The 21,282-nt window shown below is 41.3% G+C and overlaps 1 protein-coding gene across 5 annotated transcripts in view; it reads right to left on the bottom strand.

The window, feature by feature from the left end:
- LOC149309265 (disintegrin and metalloproteinase domain-containing protein 11-like) overlaps nt 1–21,282 on the bottom strand; it is a 77,510-nt gene that overhangs the window by 27,193 nt on the left and 29,035 nt on the right. For all 5 annotated transcript variants that reach the window (XM_089532071.1, XM_089532074.1, XM_089532075.1 and 2 more), the window contains exons 5-16: nt 17,284–17,369; nt 16,203–16,269; nt 13,045–13,111; nt 9,999–10,066; nt 9,376–9,450; nt 8,621–8,692; nt 8,017–8,183; nt 6,245–6,329; nt 5,510–5,600; nt 3,296–3,347; nt 2,050–2,149; nt 538–609 (exon numbers count right to left, since the gene is read on the bottom strand). In XM_089532071.1, the coding sequence (XP_089388197.1) occupies nt 538–609; nt 2,050–2,149; nt 3,296–3,347; nt 5,510–5,600; nt 6,245–6,329; nt 8,017–8,183; nt 8,621–8,692; nt 9,376–9,450; nt 9,999–10,066; nt 13,045–13,111; nt 16,203–16,269; nt 17,284–17,369 (1,002 nt within the window). The remainder of the gene's footprint in view (nt 1–537; nt 610–2,049; nt 2,150–3,295; nt 3,348–5,509; nt 5,601–6,244; nt 6,330–8,016; nt 8,184–8,620; nt 8,693–9,375; nt 9,451–9,998; nt 10,067–13,044; nt 13,112–16,202; nt 16,270–17,283; nt 17,370–21,282) is intronic.

The raw sequence follows: 21,282 nt of genomic DNA, 5'->3' as shown, positions 1-21,282 counted from the left end.
GGGAATAAAATGTTGCAGCTGGTGCCAAGAGTTGTCAAGAAATAGTCCAGCACATCAGAAATATTCTTTGGATACAGCAACAAAACAACTGCAGCACAGCCTCCGGATCCATTTGCCTCGTCTGGTGGGATCCAAAAGCCATTTCTGGGTTTCGGACTGGCAAGACTAACAGTACCTTTGCATTTCTACTATTGCCTCATCTGCTTTCCTCTTTTTACTTCTAGATTACACCAACTAGAACAACATTATGCTCCCACCTACTATTTGCTGTTTTTCTCCTGTGACTTATCTTTTGTTTTGACTTGATTGCTACTGGTGAGAGTCCCTGAAACCTATGAGTAGGGTTGCATTTGGGATCATCATCCTGAAGCACCCTAGTCTCCCAATATGACACAAGACACCCCCTCCCCAAGTGTGGTCAAATTAGAATCCTTTGTGGGGTCAAGCTGTCAGTCTTGGGGTCAAAATCTGTTCAGAGCCAGGTCACAGGGCACTTTATGTCTTGAAGTACAAATGATTCAGATCCTTGTTGCTTACCGCTAAGGAGCCACAATCACATTCTTCACCTGCCTCCACAAAGCCATTGCCACATTCAGGGGGATCAAGGAGCTGTGCAAAGAATGAAAGAGACGAGAGTTGGGATCTTGGAGGCACACAACTTTATATTCTGCCCTCCTCTCCAACTCATGCTGGGGCAGAAAAACTTCCACATTCCCATGGGTCCATTTTGGGAGGGGGAATTTTAGGAAGGGACTATGGCATCCGTTGGTTTTATGTGATACCTACTGATCAGTTCACTTCTGATTTTTTAAAAAACACCAACCTTTGTATATTCCTTCATATCTGAATTGGAAAGATCTTGAAATTTCAACAACACAAAGATGCAGAAACCAAAACTGGCAACTTCATCCATCCCAGCCCAGGACTTTCAGTGCTTAGATCTTAAAAGTTTAGGTTTGAATCCTTTTGTATTCAGTCATTCTAGTGCTAAATTAGGATTGCCACAATGTTTTTCCTGAGACACTTCTCACCTTTAACATCTAAAGGGCAAGCTGGCACAAGAAAGTCGTCTTCGTGCTGCAAACAGCTGAACCAATTAAGTTTGTCAGATATAAATGGGGCAAAATTTTATTTTGAATTTATTTTCCAACAATTAACTAAAATTCACAAATTTCTATTCATGATGTAAAAGAATCTGGGGTTGAAAAAACCAAAAGTGAAAATAAAGCGTAATTGACATGCCTCATCCCTCCCACCATATTTCCAGACATAGCCATCTTGGAATGACATGGTGTTGCTTGTGATAACTGAGTCATTTAGAATCATAATTTAATCCAATAAATCAACGAAACAAACAAGCCATCCAAAAGTGACCCTGACAGATTTCTAGGAACCTCGCTTATCTTAAATGAGAGGTGATGTCCATATGGATGCTCTACAAAACTCAACCACATCACAGACCCAAGAGGCTACTTTACCATGCATACAGTAAAGAACTGTCTGAAAGGTTTTCTATAAGTACACTGCTGGTATAATCTCCTCAGCCTCAGTCAGGACCTGGCATAGGGCAAGGGGCAGTGTTTTAACCACTCTTGGAGTGGCACATCTCCAAATACACTTTGCACAATATCCCAAACATATACTCACACCACTAGGAAAATGATTCCTATAGGACACTTTAGCACTCAGTCCAACACTGATGTTTACACATGAAACACACACATACTATAGCTTCCATAAGGAGAAATGCCTATGGATGTAATTCTGATTTACTAGATGGCAAATTCATCTGGAGGTTATTGCTATGATTATCAGCTTTATAGCCTACCTTTTCCTCAAATCTGGGAGTCTAGGTGGCTTAAAAATTAATACTGAGTGCAGTATAGCTAAAAACATACATGAGTTCAACATTTAAACAGAATTAACCTTTTAACAATTTTAAAACATATCATGAAAAATAATACAAAACAGTTTGAAATCAGTACAAAGAAAACAATGCAGTGCATTCTCTAAAGTCCTTACTATTAATATTAAATTATTATTAAATACCTTCAAAGGCTTGTTAAAGAGACAGCTTCCACCACCATCAGCCAGAAACTTATTGTATTCATCAATGCTGCACCGTGAGAACTTCCGTGGCAGGTAGAAGCTGTGGCCCAGAGAAGAAAGTCAAGAAGGAAGAGTTAAAAAGCCCAGAAACTATTGCCTTTGAGGGGACAGAGCAGAATTTAAAAGGCCTAGTGGTTGGATTCAGACTCATTACTAAACTGCAAAATATCTGTGGATTTTGAACTAGGGTGTTTGTTGTCTGGTTGTGGATCAGAACACCCTACCTAAATATGCTCTGACCCAAAGTGGGTTGCATAAATAGCACTACTCTTAATTTATTTCTTTTCCTCTAGGGCAAGGCTGTCCAGTTGTGACCCTCCAGATATTTTTGTTCTTCCATCATTTCTAGCCAACGTAAGCCTATGTTGAGGGGTTATGAGGGCTACAGTTATTTACTAGTTTAAGAGAAAAGTGATAAGTTGTGGCTAAAGAAGAGAATTAAAATAGGGGAAAGGTGGACAAATGCACTGAAAATCAGTTAAGCTTCCATATTTTGTGGAATCATGAAAGAGAAGGAATCTCAGCGGATGCAAGTTTTACCACCCCTGCATGACAAGAGGCATCCACTCAAACCACCATTTGATATTGTTATTAAAAGTACAGGTTGAGTATCAGTTATTCTGAATTCCAAATTTGAAAATCTCTAAAATCCAAAGCTTTTTTTTCCCATGGGAGGCTGAGATAGTGACACCTTTGCTTTCTGATAGTTCAGTGTACACAAACTTTGTTTCATCCACAAAATTATTTAAAAGATTGTGTATAGAATTACTTTCGGACTATGTGTATAAGGTGTATATGAAACATTAATTAATTTCATGTTTAGCCTTGGTTCCCAAGAAATCTATTATGTACATGCAAATACTCCAAAATCCACCCCCCCCACCCGTCCCAGACATTTCAGATAAGAGAGACTCAGCTAGTATCTACTCTATATTCCAGATCTAGCCATATTAGAAAGGGAAGGAGAAAGCCAAATTTAAACATTGTAATAAACAAAAACATAGCAGATGCAATGTGGGTGCTTTTATGCAGATGGCAAAAAAACATTAAGTTTCTGCAGTTCTTAGAATCCCCCTACAATCTGGGGGATTGTAGTCCAACATATCTGGAGACATCAGGGTGGTGGGTTGTGCATTGTTTCATCAGCACTGCTGTTTTGTGATCCTCAGCTCTTCCCAAAACTCACCCAGTATCCTCCATAATACAGCCCAGCCATGAGTCAGGACAACGACAGTCCCCTGCAGAGACATGGGGCAACAAAGGGGGGAAATAAAAATGCCTTGTTATGGAACCAGGAGGCATATTCCATATGTCCCCTGTTATATGGTTATACCCCAAAATGCTCGAGTAATTTATTCAAATTGTCACCTGTTGTTTCCTCCATCTAAATATCCTATTTCTAGTTTGTAAGCTTTAGAAACAAGAACAACTCTGCCTATAAAACATGAGCTAGATGCCTCCCTCAATGTCTGCTTGCAGTCCTTTTGCTCTAACCACTCAATTTTAGGCACATTTCTTTTTAGTTGATGTACAAAAATGCTGTGCATAATGCAAGCTAAATTGTTTGCCTAATGCTTCTGCTGCATGCGATATAGAGCTATAAAAGAAAGAGTGGGAATTGTGTGGCTCAACAACCCAGCAGTCACCCCAAAAATGGCAAAAACTGGAAAATCCAACCTACAGGGGGCCTCCCTTGAATTGCAATTCCATTTTCACTTCCGCTTCCACGCTGCAATTTTAAAATATTAAGAACACCCAATTTGAGAAACCAGAAGTGACCAGGGCAACACTTGCAGGACACAATGTGACCTGTGAAGCCTTGTGGAAGCAAAAAATGGATGCGTGCAACCTGAGACGCTCCACATTTACTCATCCCTGTTGCAGATCCAAACATTATCCTTTGATTGGTGAAGCTCAGTTTGCTGGGGATCTTGCCAGCATAGCTAAAACAAAACCAAGAGACAGATCCACTTCAAAACTGTGTGTCTCCTCTCCAGTTCAGAGGTCAACAAATAGGTAAGTTGGTATGTACCTTGTAATCTCTTTTGAGATCCTTCAAAGGTTGCAATCTTTTTCTATTTCCATGAACACCAAACCATGGTAAGTAACCAGAACTCAAATACAGATGAATAGGAGAAATAAGCTAGACAAGGGGAAACCAGTGGTACAAGTCATGCTGAACTCAGATCCAATACTGAGTTTCTCCTCTCACTACCTGAATCGGGTGTAGCAACAAGGTGTGGTGGAGGCAAAATGAAGGTATTTCCCCTGTGAATAAGAACTCTGCACCCCCCATTAAGTATTTCTTCAGCTTTCACATTTCTAGCATTGCAATAACTGAAAGCTTCAGTTGAGCATTTAGAGATACAGTTTAGGCATCTAAAGAAAAAGGGCAGTCAAAATGATCAAGGGAATGCAAACATAGCAAATGTAAGAGTTCTTTGTGTGGACAATTTTCCATGTCTCAATCTCTGAAATGCTAGAAACAGGGAGGCTAAAGGAAAACATTAATTTGGCAGAGTAGAATTCTCATCTGGATGGGCAATGCCCTCATTTTGCCACACTGGAACTACCCCCTTGACCTGAATCTCTCATGAACATTACTACTCAGACTTGGACCACCAGGAGAACACCTCCTGAGTCAGAATCTCCTGAGGAATGGGTCCTCTTCTTACATCAGTGGCTTCATGTTCATTCCTGGGGCCTGCTCCTCAATGAACAAGAGGAGCTAACTCAAAGGGGAAATTGTGGTATGTTTTGTCCCAGATGACTCACTCCTTTAAAACTCTCCATTCTCCAAAAAGGGGAAAGAGCCTGGGTAGTCTCTGGGGATTATCACAAGGGGAAAAGGACGTCCTTTTTCCATCCTTTCCCCACCCTTATCATGTGATTGTGCGAAGATTATCAGATGAGGTTGCACCTATACCGTCATTATTTTGTCTGTCAAGTGGAATTATCACACATCACATGAAAGATTATCAGACAATGTTGCGCTTATGCCGTTATTTATTTCATCAGTGAAGTGGAATTGTCCTGTCATTTTTCATTAACGGAAGTTTCCATTATTGAAAAATGACAGGACAATTCCACTTCACTGACAGGATAATGACGGAATAAGCACGATGTGTGTGATAATCTTTCGTGCAATAGCAAGATAGGGATGGAAGCGATCCACTTTGCTCCCATCCTCCCCCCCCCCCCCCATCTGATAATCTCCTCTGACTTAACCTGAGTAAAAAGGCTGTTGAGGGCCAAAAAAGACATTGATGGATTATATGGCTATTCATGCAACTCCTGCCTAAGCTACCCTCCAGTGTCCATTGAGCCACCCTGTGGGCTCCTTCTTGTCACCAGGAGAACAGGACACCTACTCCATCAAGCCCAGTTCCCAGTTGCTTACCTGCAGAGGCTCGCTGCTTGTTCCACATCATACCAATGTTTTGACCCAGGGTCTGTGCTAATGTTACTGCCATCGCTCCCACGTTGCCATACTTTGGGAAGGAGGAGGAGGACATCACGTTATTGGGGAGGGGGAGGGACGGAAGAGGCATAGTCTAGCATGCTAAGCTCTTGTGGGCAGAACTCATCTTGAAGTTCTGAAGTCACCTAGTAACCTGCCTCTTGCTCTGCACAGACTCACAACCCTGTAGAGACCAGCATGTTGGAAATGGTCTTCAAGGTTGCGATTATTATTTATATAGCCTCATCAAGACATATGGAGCTTTGCAGACTAAAGTAAATAAGACAAATCTCTGCCCCAAGGACCTTACAATGTAAAATCCAGTGCAAAGGGAGTGGAAGAGGGGAAGAATCACACGGAATGAATGTGAATAAATGCAATGTCATAAAACCTCAAGCATTACTTTGTTGTGATAATGAGGACTGAGAGGTTGGAGGCTTCACAGAAATGGGAGCTTTTGAGTGGGGAGAGGGGGTGGCATCACTTAGATGCTCGGGAATGGTTTCCAGGAAGCTTGGGTAGGAAGGGAGAACAAGCAAGGAAGCCTAAGGGAACACAAGACCTTTGGACAGCCAAGGCTAATACAGCAGGAGCAACATGCAATATGGATCTTCAGTTCCCCACCTCTGAAGGCCCAGGAAGTCCAGGCCAAGTTATCTATCATGCGCTACTCACCTCATTGACCCCACCTCCTCGGGGAATGGAGCAGATTCCTCCAATGTAAGCCGTACCACTGCGGCTACTTCGGAAAGTATGACCCCTGGAAGGAGTAAAGAGAATTAAAATGGATTAAGCCGAGGAGGGAAAGAGGAGATAACTTTGACCAAAGCCTGGGAAATTCCTTTTTGGACTGCAGTTCCCAGAATCCTGCAACCAGTATGGTTAACAGGTGTATTCTGGGAACTGTAGTTCAAAAAGGGTACATTTCTAGCCTATCTTCTTGACCATATAAATCTTGGCTTTTCTCATTCTTGTAAACAAGAAGAAACATTTCAAAGGTGTTTGCATTTTTCAATGCTTTTCACACTTCAGCTGATGTCTGCAAAACATTCATGAAGGTTTTTGTTGCATAAGATATTACATTTGGCACAGACAAAAAATGTGTTTTTTGCACAAGAGATGCTTTGTGCCATTTTTTTCAACAAAGTGCATCAATTTTAATCACAATGAAGGGCTGGCATTTTTCATGCGGCTGTCTCAACATGGTTTCTCATCTTGAAGATGAAAACATTTTTAATATTCTTTACATTTCCAGTCCTGTATTGAGTTTCCTTCTCCTTCACGTCTTATTGCCCATGAGAAAAATTAATTATGAGCCAGGGCAGTACAAGAAAACAGAGTTAGTGATGGGATAGGGAATATACCTTCAGTCATTCTTTTGCTTTATGCTATCACTCTTCCCTCTACCAAAGTAAACAAGGGTTTATTATCTACCAGTAGAGGAACTATGGAAGACAGAAGACATGAACAATTTTCATTCTGATATTTGGACAAATGCATCCTCCCTAAGCCTCCCAGCAAATAGCTATTCCCCTTACATTAAAAATCCCTGACTCCATCACATTTATCATCCAGGATCCAAAGTTTGCATCTGATACAATGTTTTATTTTGATTTAGCAGGCCATCTCTTGCAAAATTTATCCTGATTAAAACACTGACAGTCAAAGCTACTACAACACACTTAGACTTCACTTGTTATTAGGTCTGCATTTTGCAAAGAACCCTTCTACTTCACTCTAACGCCTCAATAACAATAGGTTGGATGCCTCTGTAAGGAAATACAAATACTCTCAGCTTCTCTTGTAGATCAGACTGACCACAATTTTGGTGACAATGGGTTATTAGAAAGGCCCATTTCCCACAATACCAGGATGTTTACTACTTAAGGTTCTCAAATGACCAATCTAGCCTGGTCTGATACTTTTACGTACCTCAGGGCTAGGCAAAGTATGGCCCTGGGATACCCAGTGGCCCTCAAGGTTGTTTTTGTGGTCCTCTACTCCTCCAGACTCTCCTGATCTCCTTTCTCAATGAATGAATGAATGGCCTCTCTGGGAAGCTTTCGGGAGTTGCAATTCATCTTTTAAATAGACATAGAGTCTCTTTGTATGGTTTAACGTTTTTTTTTAAAAAAATTAAAACTAGAAGAGAACTTCTGGTCAGTCATGGTTTATTTTTATTGTTGTCTAGCTTTGTTTTTAGCAATGTTGGTGGCCTCTATGGCCCCTAGAGGGTCCCAGCTGTGAAAAATTGGCTGTGCACCTTTGCTTTACAGCAACGTAGCATGCAGAAATCAGTAAGAAAAGTTTTTAGTGACCAAGATCAGCACAGTCACCTGTTAATGTCTCCCTATCAGCTGACCAAAGGCAGAGTGCTGATGGCTAGATGAAAACTTAGCAACCCTATTTCTAGGATAAAGGCATCCAGGTTCCTATTCTAAACTCACGAGAAGAGATGTACAGCATCGCTATGTTCAGGAAGAGCATCCTGACGATACTTCATGAACTCGTTCAGGGTCTCCAAGGAATCTTCGTCTACCTGGATCTTGTCCCCTGATGCCCACGTCTCCATGGCAACTAGGACAATACGTGTGTTCAGTTGTTCCTTATAGATCTGGCATCAGAAAAAAGAAAGCAGAGCTGAATTTGAGTGTGTATGTATGTGTATATATATATATATATATATATATATATAGGGGAAGGCAACAGCAAACCTCTTCTGAACAAACCTTGACAAGAAAACTCCATGATAGTTCACTTTAGGGTCACCATAAGTCAAAAATGACTTGAAGGCACACAACAACAACAAACAAAAAGATAATTATAATTGCAGATGGAAGAGAGTTAGGAAGGAACAGATAGAAAATTGACATAGTCCCCAAATAAGCTGACTAGTCCAACCCTAGTTGGAATGGTTGCATGGGCCACTTGAAATCCCTCCCTGGAGGCAAATAATCCTTTGCCTCCACAATTTTCACCTTCAGGAGGAAGGGAGCAATATCCCTTGCATTCCCATTTTGGAAAGAGCTTCCTAGTGTAACCTATACTCACCACATCCGCAAGGTTCACTACAGACTTCGCAAAGTTGCTGGTGAGGACAACAGAGCGGCGCAGCTGCTCAAACTGAAAGAGAAAAAGCACAGAAAGGGGTTCTCATTCCTATCTTGAAGTATCGGAACCACTGGGACTTCTGTTAGTGGGCTGTATCTGGCTAGTCTCTTCACTGCAGTCTTGTACTCGTATAGCATTCTGATTTGATTGAGCTACATGGCTACTGTAAGACTCATTCTAATTAGTTTATAAAGAAGCCAATGCCATGGGTGGAATTCTGGTTTGACTGAATTCAGGGTACACATTTAGGCACACACATACACCTCAGTCTGTTCCAATATTTGGGAATGCAGAGGAAAGTGGGTAGGATTCTGCTAGCTTTGGGACCACATAGGGTGCAGTTGAGGGCCACAGATGGTACACCCTTACTTAGCTTAGCTATACAGGTTCTATAAGCCTCTTTTTAATCACAGAGTTACATGATGTTTTGCATTGAACCAGAAATCTCAGGTAACAAATAATTCATCTAAATTGTCAGTAGCAAGCCATGTGGCTTGGTAGAGAATGAATTGACCACTTTTAACAAGAAAAGGAGTTGAGAAATCAGGTTTTGAAGAGAGACTGGAAGAGTGGGACAAACACTGACTATTTCTATATCTACGGTGACTCATTTGGCAACCTCCCCACAGACCACTAATATGCAACCACACACCCATCTCTGTCTGCCACTTAAACATTCTGTTTCTATTACTTACCAGCTGGTGGTCATTAACTACAATGAGTTCAATGAATTTGGTCTCGCTGTGGACAGTCCGGTGACCTCGGTGAACCTGGAAAGCGGTGAAAGAGGGTAAGAGCACATGGATATTTGGCACTTTTAAAACTATCCCTTTGCCCCCACAGCAGCCATCAACACCCACAAGTTGTATAGGCCTTTGTACATTCCCAACTTCCTTGTTCATGATCCCTCAAAACTGAACTGGGGAAAACTGAAAAACTGGAGATCAACAGAAAGAAAGAAAGAAAGAAATAAAGAAAGAGACAGACAGCTGCAGATATACATTTTATGTAAACTGAGCCTTTCTTTGGGATGATGGGTTCCTTCTTTGTTACTGACAGGCATGCAACAATTTTGTTTGCCCATTTATTTTGCTCAGTCCTATCTACTCTACACAGACTAGTAGCATCCCTATCCCCACATTTCCAGACTAAAAGATTTTATTTCCCCAATGTTAGACAGAACTTTCAGAAACTGAACCTAGAACCTTTTGAATACAAAAATATGCTGTGTTATCATTGTGCTACAGTCTTAACACTCTTGAACCTTCTGCCCCCGAACCTGTTCAGATCACACGGAGTGACTAACCAGCACTCCTACCTGCCTTCGACGCCGCAGTTTGGGGAGTCCAGTAGGAATGTGGTTGTTCAGTGCAGCAAATAAACACCCTGGAGAGAAAAGGTAGTACTCATCACATCGCAGATGAAGTGCACAACAAAAGGGTGTGGGGAAAGGAAGCAGCAGCAATTTAATTTATGAGAAGCAAGATCCTAGGCCTCTAGCATGGCTAAAAGTCACGTTTTTTTCCAGATGTAGTACTAAAATTGGTGACTGCGATAATAAATAAGAGTCAGACACAAGTTAGGGCCTTCAGTGTTAAGGTGTAAAAAGAGATTTTTACACAGCAAGCTAAAAAGGATGATTTTCTCTGTCTCTCTCTCTCTCTCTTTTTTGTCCAGTTGCAGTCATAAACTATCAACAGAAGAATTGTAAAGCTCAGAAATTGATCATTCTTTAGAACAGACTCAGTATGTTGATAATTAGAGCAAAAAGTAAAAGGGGGCAAACTAGCTACATAAGCACAAATTAACTATAACTGTCCCTATGAACAGAACGAGCTGAAAGTCTACCCCTGAAGCAGTTTTTAAGCTTCAGATTGCAATCTCAAGCTTCCAGATTGGCTGACCTACTGCTCGAAGGGAAAGAGCATCTTTCCTGTTGAACTGCCATCTGGATCACTGCAGCTGCTCACTGGCCAACAGTGTTTTTCTTGGACACTGAAATTAAGGAGCACTGATGATTGAGACCTTTTGCCCTTGGTGAATGTGGACTCAGAGGCTAAGGCACCTTCATGAAATACATTTGACAACCGTGACTGCTTTATGAGATTTAACTTTAGCTTTAATTAAAATAAAGCTCCTTTTCTTGTTGGATACTACTTATAATTTCATGCATAAACTTCTCACATGCAATGTGTCTCACTCTCAGTCACTTTAATACAGGCATGAGTAACCCAAAATGTCCAAAAATGACCTTTAGGAGGCAAGGAGGACATTTCTACCATGATTGGACCACCCTCTGGTCCCTCAAGGGGTCAATTTTTCCCCCTGCAAAATCCCCCCCCCCCAAAAAAAAAAAAATCTTAAAATGCTCACAAGCCCTAAAACATGATTCTTTATCTCCTAGATGGAATTTGGAGGCATTTGGAAGGAAGCTGGTGTAATGAGGAATGTGGCCCTCTAAACTCTCCTGGAGGGCTAATGTGACCCCCTAGTGTTCCACAGTTGTCCATCCCCCGTTTTAATACATCCAGTAATTCCAGTCTTTTTGATGATAATACAGTTGGCTTTGACTTTTGCGGATTTGATTATTTGCAGATTTGATTAATAGGTTCTCTCTAGGAATCTCTAGGTCCTCCAGCATACCTTTGCCAGAAGTTGACCACAGAGTTACTCTGGAAGACCTAGAGTTTCCTAGGGTGCTATTCTCTCAGGTTAAAAAAATAGTTTGTTTGTTTTTTAATGTGTAGTTTTTCCACGTTCGCAAGGATCCTTCATCGCTAACCCCAGCAAATGTGGAGGGATCACTGTACATAGGTTTTCATTTACATGATCTGGCAGCATGTGAGTTCTTTTGAAATGTTTTTGTTTGTTTGTTTAATTGCTTTTAAATGCTGAAATTTGGCTTGGTATTGGTTGATGGAATTGAGCATGTTCAGCCTGTTGAAGAGAAGACTGGGGAATGAGATGACTGCACTCTATAAATATCTAAAGAGCTGTCACAGAAAGAAGGGTAGAAGTTTGTTCTCTGCTGCCCACATGGTAGTGGTTTTAAGTGACAGAAGGGTAGATTTTGATTGAACATTAGAAGGAATATCTTGACAGTAAGAGTGATTCTGCAGTGGTCAGAGAGAGATTTGGCATCTCTTTCTCTGGACATCTTCAAAAAGAAACAGGACAGCTACCTAATAAGGATGTTCTAGTTGTAGATTGTACATAGAGTGTGTGTGGACACAATGCCCTATGGGACCTCTTCCAACTGTATGATTCTGTGAACTAACCAGAGAGTATCGTATATACTTGTCTATAAGTCTAAAAATTTATGCCCCAAAATTGATCCCAAAATCCCAGGTCGGTTTATTTACGGGTCACTATGGAAACATGATAGCAGCTCTTTCAGATTTCTCCATGCAGTGCAGAGAGGAATTTAGCAAGAAAGAGCCAGAAAGGATGATTGATCGATGCTGCTGTTTGTTTAAGAATGCCTCTCCTGCCCACGTGTCTTGCTGAAAAGAAAGATGAAAACCTCAATGGGAGTCTCTCTTGCCATTCGCACAAATACACACACTGAAGAAGCCTCCAAGTCTTACCCCTGACCTATCCATGGGTCATGGCAAAACCCATAATTCTGGCCTCAAAATCTGACCTCGACTTAAACATGAGGTCGACTTACAGTTGAGTATATATGGTAGTTTCTAATTCCATAATTCCAAGCACATTAAAGAAGAATTCAAGAAACTGAGAGGAGAAAAAACTCCATCTGAATAATAAAAATTTTACACCTGACAAATTGAATTTGGAAGGATATTCTGAGAATTGTTGGAGAGGTGGTGATAGTGATTAGAGATTTTCCTTGATTAGCCCTCATGCACCAGGACCGAAACTAAAAATGGATACATGACTCTAAGATATTACCGTGCCTCATCCATAGGCATGAAGTAGAATGTGTTGAATTAACTGGAAGATGAAGAGGTTCCAGAAAAGGCAAAAAGTATCAATCTAGTGAACATGATAGAATTAAGTGAGATTTGCATTAAGTATTTAGATGCAGAAATGAGGATTTTCACATTCATATGTGAAATCTGATAGATTTTAAGAACTTTTACCTGCTCCCATTCATTTATGTTCTAATCTAAACATAGGGATAATCCCAAAAAATATAAGAACTGCCAAATTTTAAAAACAAAACATTTATACATCCCTATGTGTTCCGTTTGAGTACTTCCTCCTGAGAACATTTGGAAGTTAGAAAACCGAACTGGAGGTAATTCATGTAAAGATTTAAAGTTTGAAACTCAGAGGTTGCTCCATTTGCTCCATAGCATGAAGCACCAAGAGTCCCGTTGAAGGGAAGCAATCGAGTTTACCTGGTTCTGTGCAGCCCTGGGCAGTGCTAGGTATAGCTGTCTGGTGGATTTGATGAGGGAGTGGCCCCTATGAAGGCAAAAAGAAGAGAAGGAATTTGAAGGTGGCTAGGTATCTATCCTTTTAAAAGGGAGTACAAACTACACACAGTAACACCTCTTATTCCCCTTAAACAAATACAGTGGACCCTTGTTATATGCTGGGCTTTGGTTCCAAGATCCCCCGTGGATAACAAAATCCGTGGATGCTCAAGTCCCATTAAAAATAATGACATAGCAAAATGGAGTCCTGTATAAAAAATGGAAAATCAAGGTTTGATATTTGAAATTTATACTTTTTTGGAACATTTTCAAACCGTGGATGCTGGAATCCGTGTATAAGAAATTAATGTATAAGAAGGGCCGACTGTATATACAAATAGTTTTTTTTATTTAATGACACATTCAACCTATTTTTTAAATGGGTCCCAGATCATTCTGTTACACATTCTCCTCACAAGAAGACAGGATGTTTCCTATCACAGTTCAGACTATGACCACATTTACCTGTGGTGGGTACCTCCTCCAGGTTCACAGGACAGGACTTTCTTAATTCCCTACTAAGAGATCCTTTTAGCTGGAGATGGCAGGAATTGATCCTAGTGCCTTCTGCATGCCAAACATATGCTGTACCACTGAGCTATCTCAATGACCCTCCCCTATTTTTCTTTCTTTAACCCACAGGTATGTGTGCATTTCTCAGTTCTCACTTTTGTTTTCTTTTTAAATACCCAAAACAGCAACAATTCTTATCGCATTACTGCATCATTATGAACTGATAACAGATTGCCCATGAATCTTACCTCGCTACCATTCCATTTAATATTCAAAATTAATCAGCAGCAGGGACGTAGCCAAGGAGGGGGGGTTCTTGGGGTCCGGACCCCCCTTCCGTTAGAAGAATGAATGGTGCATGCTGCTGTGCCGCCGCACCCAAGCCCCAATATAATGGTGGCACTTAGTCTGGAAACCCCCCCCCCCATTCCTAAAATCCTGGCTACGTCCCTGTCAACAGTCTTGCCTTTGGCAGTGGGGGGTATGCAGTGGAAGTCTTTTAATCCCATTTGTACTGCCCCAGGTGAAATGGTGGCCTTGCCAGCAGTAAGAAGTCTTGCTTTCAATGGGAAAGGAGGGGGGTGCAGTCAAACCCCTTTAAATTCTCTCTGAATTACCCCTGAATCCTCAGTAATGGGCTAACTGCGGGATTGACAGCTTTCACGAGATTTTCCCATTCATTAAAAGTGGCGCCAAAAGCACGGATTGTCTACAGGATACCTACTGCCTTGTCACGATGTGGTGCGATAAGATCCACCGATTACAATATCAATCCTGCTTCTATCACACTAGTGAAGAACCATGAGATAATCTCCAAAATGATTGCAGCTGTTAGCTCCTGGTAGTCTTATCCTTCGTGGCTTTGTCTAATTCCCTTTGGAAACATCTAAGTTAGCAGTCATCACTGAATAACCTCTCAAGTCCCTTGCAAGTAACTAAAATTCAGGCACATTCAACACAAATCTTGTTGTCTGCTCAGGGCTTCTGGAGTTATTCAGCAGCACTGCAGTGAGGAACAGCTTGCTCCCATTCAGAGATGATCTCTCTTCTGTTACTGATTCATATGGTACAGCATGGAACATTCTGGTGTTGGAAATCAGTTCCAGACCCTGATGGGGAGCCCGAGTTCAAATTTATATAACTTTGAGATTGGGGGAGGTTCCCAGCTTCAAATCTTTTCAAAAACATGGCCTGCATATTGCCATGCCATACAATGCTCCCCTACCGGGGTTCCCCCCCATCTACCCAAACCAAGCTTTAAATGACACATTGAGTTGGAGGGAAATGTGTGAAATTAATATACATATGTTGGAGTGGCTGAGAGGTGAGAGTGAGGAGGCTGAGGGTTCTCCAAGGAGGGGATGGAAAAGACGCAATTGGAATCTCCTTCCATTTGCTGTCATGGCAACAGGAATGAAAGAAAGCACCCTGGGAAACTCCTTAACATCGCTCACAGGGTGGCTGGAAATATACCAAGCCAAGTAAAAAGAAAGAAAGCATGTGTGGAAAATGCCTAAGCATCAGCCCTGAACATAAAGTACCCAAGTGTATGCATTTCATGGCTCCAGGAGGACCTCATTTCTTTGGGAAGAGGTTTCAGATGTGTGTATTGAACTGCTGCCCTTAAATTCTCCTCTGCCAAATTGTAAGAGTCCATAACGTTGCCTCTGAGGGCAGAAGAAAGGCACATTTGGAAGCAAACAAACCGATCTGCATGCACGTAAGTGGTAAAAAGAACAATATGCATGCACATTAAAAGGAAATGGGAAGATTTTTTTTAACAGTTTCAAGCAAACCAGCACTCTGAAGAGTCTATCTCCATGACTGTTAATCCTTCTCCAGGGTGACAAAATGTCCTAACCACAAAGGAGGACAGGGCACTGCAAAATGTAGGGCATTCAAGAAAAATGTAGGACATTAAAAGCTTTAACACTACTATTAATTTAAATCCATGCTTCTTAGTGATGCTCAAAATGGAGGACATTTTGAATTTCCTCATGAAGGTTGAAATGTAGAATGTGTCCTGGAAAAAGAGTATGTCTGGTCACCCTGTCCTTCTCTTAGCTTTGCAATGCAAAGAAAATATAAAGTCTTTATTATATGTATATCTGTTTCATCTTCCAATAAGCAAAAGACAGCTGCTGTCAGGATTCTACCATTTTTTTCCTTACGACAACCTTGTGAGGCAGAGTAGCATGTAATGAAATGAGTGACCGAAAGACAATCAGTGAGATCCATAGTTAAGCAAGAATTTGAGCACAGGTCTCCATATTCCAGATCCAACACTCTATCCCAATACAACCCACACTGACCTTTATTTTAGTCCAAACCCAACACTCTATCCCATTACAGCCCACATTGACCTTTACTTTAGTTATCTGCTCTGTCCTAAAAACAAGTTGCAAAAGCACAGAGACATTTAGAGGCCAGTGGCAGAGATTTTTTAAACAGGAAAGTAATCCACATACTGTTTCCCTTGGCCTTCCTTTCACCTCTGCAGATGAAATCCAAGTGAGGCATCTCTGTGGCAGTGATGGAATTACACCCTAAGCCAGGCCTTTCCTTACCTCTTGGTGCTCAGGTGAATCATGAGGCTCCAGCAGGTATGTAGCCCTTCCATCGGAGAAAACACCACTGAGGGAGGAGATGCAGAGAAACACAGAGAGGTGAGTGTATCAGTCAGAGATATTAAATATCCAAGCATCCAATATTAGGCTCTGAACATTTGGGGGGGGGGGGCAGACCATACTCTCAGAATTGTCAGTGATCATGGTGGCTGACCATGATCGCTGTACTCCAAAAAGGTAACTGTCTTACACTCTGGTAGAATTCAAAGATATAGCCATGTTAGTCTGTAGAATCAGTATGTAGAGAGAACTTGTAGCACCTTTGAGACTGACTAAAAAAGAAGTTGGCAGCATGAGCTTTCATAGATTTGAATCTACTTCCTCAGATGCATTGTCCTACACTCGATTATTAGGACTTGATGAGGCCTTGTTTAAAAAATAATGTTTTATATCAAAATATGGCTTGAGGTCCTTTTCACACTGCAGAGTTAATAGCACTTTGATTCCACTTTTAGTACCAAGGCTGGCTCCTGCAAAATACTGGAATCTATAGTTTGGAGACACAGCAGAGAGCCCAGGCTGAGAACTCTACATAACCCTCCCTAAACTGTAAGTTCCAGGATTCCATAGGATTTTGCTATGGCAGTTAAAGTGGCACCATAGTGCTATAATGTGAAACAGCCCCTGGATACTCCAATGTGTTACAAACCCTTAGGAAATATTAGATAAATTACATTCCCAGAGAGAGACCTCCAGTTTGACAGTACCAGCTTTGTAGTGATGCTGAATTGTCAACACACACATACCAGCACAACTCCACTAGAGTGGCAATGCCCAATTTAGTTCCCCAGTTGCAGTTATTATTTATTCATTTAAAAATATTTAGACTGTTCCTTCAGTTACAAATGATCCCCAAAGAGTACACATAAAAATAGTAAAAGCAAAAACAATGTAATAAAACAAATCACAATTAAATTACAAAAATGTCCACATGTTGATCTCATGCATTAGGATTTGTTTGAAATCTAGCTCCTCCTTCGATGGTCCCCTCTCCCAGCCCTTCGGTGGGTTTCCTACTCACTGCAGGCCATGACAGCTGGACAGAGCTGCGAAAGAGTTTGCTTCTCCACGGAGATGGCCTTGATAGTAGCAGTGTTCCCCAGCTCCCTGAAACAGAGCATAAAAGAAGTGTGGTGGCAAGAGAATTTTCCCATGCTTCTTCAAGCTCCCTCGAACACAGAGAATGCAGAGCAGGGATCAGCAACTCATTGCCTTTGGGCCAAATCTATCCTCCCAGGATTTCCAACACAGAGTCAAGAGGAACATGGGGAATGGGTGATTGCTGTAACAGCAAGATGTGTTAGCAGTCCAGTTGGATTGGAGGGAAGTAAAGTTCTTGCTCAGCATGCCCCAACACTTCCTCGAGAAAGTGTCTTTTAACATTAATGAATATAGGAAATGGTTAGTTTCTGCAGTGACAAGTGGAAATCTCAGTCTTGCTTGGAAGATGCATAGCTGGTAGGGTTCCCAGATGTCTTCTCCAGTTCTCAGGGCAAGGGGAGGGAGACCTCAGGACAAGAGCATTGGCTGGAAAATACAATTAAATATTTCTGTGGTTCTACTGCAACTCCCATGTGCTCCTAAAAGCAATGCTTGCAAAGGTGTTAAAACAGCTGGGAAAAGTTCTGTTTTTGTCCATTTGTTGAGAACAGAAGAATTCACACATATGATGAAGTGGCTGAAAGAAGATGCAAGACAGGAGATTGTTGGACTTAAAAATGGTGAAGTGGAAATATTGGATTGTAAAATGGAAATCATAAATCAAGGTGGGGGAATGGTGAGGCTGATTAGGAACTGATGTGTATGGAAAATACACATATGGAAGAACAAATTCAAGATGATTCAATGGAGGCATTAGCTGTAAAACTGAGAGGAAAAGGCTTGAAAATTAGGGTGAGGTTGAGATGAAAATGGAACTGGACTGGTCCTTACAACAAGATGGTCCTAACATCACCAGGGCCCACCTCCTTTGTCATTACAGAGGACCATCTCTAGGTCTCTGATTCTGGTCTTGAAAGCTCCGTGCCTTAGACAGTCCTCACCTAGGAACCTTAATCACCACTGCAGGATACTGCTCAATGTTTGGGAAGTCTGGTCTCATTCAAGAGGCAGTAGCCCTGCAAAGACTGAGACAGAAATCTTCCAGAGAATCCTTTTAGATGCCTTATATGATGAACTTTGGATCTTTAGCATAGGAGTTTATCAGACAAGGGAAATTGGAAGTATAATCCAATGACAATCCGAACGCAATCATGGGGTTTAACGTTATTGCGGGATAGACTACCACATGCAATTTCAGGCAATGGGAAGTCAGTCTGAACGCAATCATGGGGTTTCGCGTTATTGCGTGAGAGGTGATCACACGCAAATTCGGGCAATGGCAAGCTATTTTCAGGCAATGGGAAGTCAGTTTGAAAGCAATTCAAATTCATGTAAATTCGCTGAACTAGCAAATTCATGTGAATGCGTTCTGGCCCCACTTTCTTTTCATTCAAAATTAAGAGAAATTCCTCCATTGTGATGAACTCCATAGAGAAGCTCTTGAACAACCAATCTTTAGCCATGAACCAGCAGATTTACAGAAAATACAACACAATACCTAGGTGAAGACAACAATAGTACACCCAAGTGCTCATGCTAGCTGGGGGATGCTGGCAGTTTTAGTCCATAGACATAACTTTTCCAGGCTTTAGGTCTTTGGAGTTTCCACTCTTATGAAAGCTTGAACTGAATTTAATCTGCCTGAGGGTGACCAGATGTCAGAACCGCAAGGAGGACAAGGCTCCATAAAATGTAGGACATTCAAGAAAAATATAGGACATTACAAAATAAAAGCTAAGAACACTAATATAAATTCATGCTTCTTAGTCATGCTCAAAATGGAGGACATTTTGGCATTCCCTCTGGATAGAAGGTTGAAATGTAGGACCCATCCTGGAAAAGGAGGATGTTTGGTCACCCTGATCTGCCTGTGCTTTGGCATGCTGAATGTTTAGGCAATTTCGACTCTTTTTAGCTGGGAATTGCTAAAATTGGATACAATTTTAAAATAAGGTCTCTATGTAGAGCTACCTAGCAGACATGCTGTCGCTTCATCCTACTTTGTAGACCCTGCACTGAGCACAGTTTTGGATTAGATGACCTCTTATACCCCTCCAAATTTAACATTCTTCAGGAAAACCCACCACATAATAATAGGAGCCAATGTGGCATAGTGGCTCTAGTGTTGTTGCTGGAGACCAGGGTTTGAATAATGACTTGGCCATGGAAACCCATTGAGTGACCTTGGGCAAGACACACTCTCTGAGCCTCAGAAACCCCCATGATAGGATCAAATTGGAAGTGACTTGAAGGCACATAACAGTAACAAAGCAATAGTAAAACATCTGGATAATTACGCACATGCTTGCGAAAGTGGACAGTTAATAAAAAGATTTGGGGCCTTGGATTTTTTTTCTCTTTTTAATTGCCAGCCTTTGCCAGATCTTTTTTGGAACAATAAATGTGACAGCACAGATTGAGGGGTAATGCCTGCTTTGGCTTTCAGTCAGCAACTCAAAGCACACTATTACCCACTGAGCTTAGTGGGACTTATTTCTGAGTAAACATGCATAGGATTGCACAGTTAAGCTGTTATACTGGGCTTAAAATAGGCTTTCCCACCCCCAACTTTTAATACCTTCCCAGATGCTTTGGAAAGAGATTCTTTCTATCAAGAACAGATTTTTTAAAATAATAATAATAATTCTATAACACTCTGAATTTACATAGAAACTTCAGAGAGGAAGATACCATTACTACCCCCAAAAAATTGATAAATAGATAGATCCCTGCTCCAAGAACTTACAGTCATAGGGTAAACTTTGGTGTGACGTGGCAGCACTTCATATGCCTGTCTTATACATGAAGAGCTTAGAAATGTTACTGTCCTGGACTATAACTCCTAAAGTCCCCTGGGCAGTATAGCCACTGAGTGGGAGATGTTGGGAGTTACTAGTCTGGAACATTAAAATATACAAGCTCTACATTTGCACAAAGAGTGTGGAGGAGTCTGTACTTGGAATACAAAGAGCATAAAAGCCTTCACCCCATTTTGCCTTCTGTGCTCTACAATGTTAAACTGGATTTTGCCCTAATTTGTTCCAATGCCAGAAGTGAATCAAGCAGCAGAATTGCCTACAGCAATTGAATATAGCAAGATAACATGTTGGGGAAGAGCTAGACTGGTGTAGTGGTGTGAGCATTGGATTATGACTCTGGAGACCAGAATTCAAATCTCAGCTTGCCTATGAAGCCCACTGGGTGACCTTGGGTGAGTCACACAGTCTCAGCCTCAAAGAATGGTAATGGAAATCCCCCTTTGAAGAAACTTGCCAAGAAAACCCATGACAGGTTGCTTTAGGATTGCCATAAATCAAAAATTATTGGGAAAGACGAAACAACATCATCATCATCTTAGGCTTCATTTCTCAGCCCAATGTGCTCCTTATTATGTAAAGAGTTGAACCTCTACACACATACACTTTGTATTTGAACACGGGTGCACCCTGACACTTTGCAGCAAAGGGATGCGCTACATCCCAAAAACAAGACAAAGGATGCAGATTTACATATGTGAAACACCATGTATAGAAGCAAATTTGGAAAGAATTACCATAAAGCTTGAGTCCCATTATTAGGAGAAAGGTAAAGGCAAAGATAAAGGTAGTCCCTTGACATGAATGTCTAGTCATAACCGACTGTAGGGGGATGGTGCCCATCTTGGATTCTAAGCCGAAGAGCCAGTGTTGTCTGAGGACTGCTTTGGTGGTCATGTGGCCAGCATGACTGCACCAAATGCTGTGATTATTATTATTAAGTGGTACCTATCTATCTACTTGCATTTGCATGCTTTCAAACTGTTAGGTTGGCAAAAGCTAGGACTAGTGACAGGAGCATCATGCAGTACTTGGGCCTCGAACTACCAGCCTTCTGATTTTCTGATCATTAGAATTGGCATCTTAAGCACTAAGCCACCACA

This window comes from Sceloporus occidentalis, unplaced genomic scaffold, assembly GCF_023333645.1.
Source record: "Sceloporus occidentalis isolate IW3139 unplaced genomic scaffold, rSceOcc1.0.p SCAF_7, whole genome shotgun sequence".
Taxonomy (NCBI): domain Eukaryota; kingdom Metazoa; phylum Chordata; class Lepidosauria; order Squamata; family Phrynosomatidae; genus Sceloporus; species Sceloporus occidentalis.
Note: the sequence above shows the minus strand (reverse complement) of the source record. Positions and strands in the feature narration are given on the sequence as shown.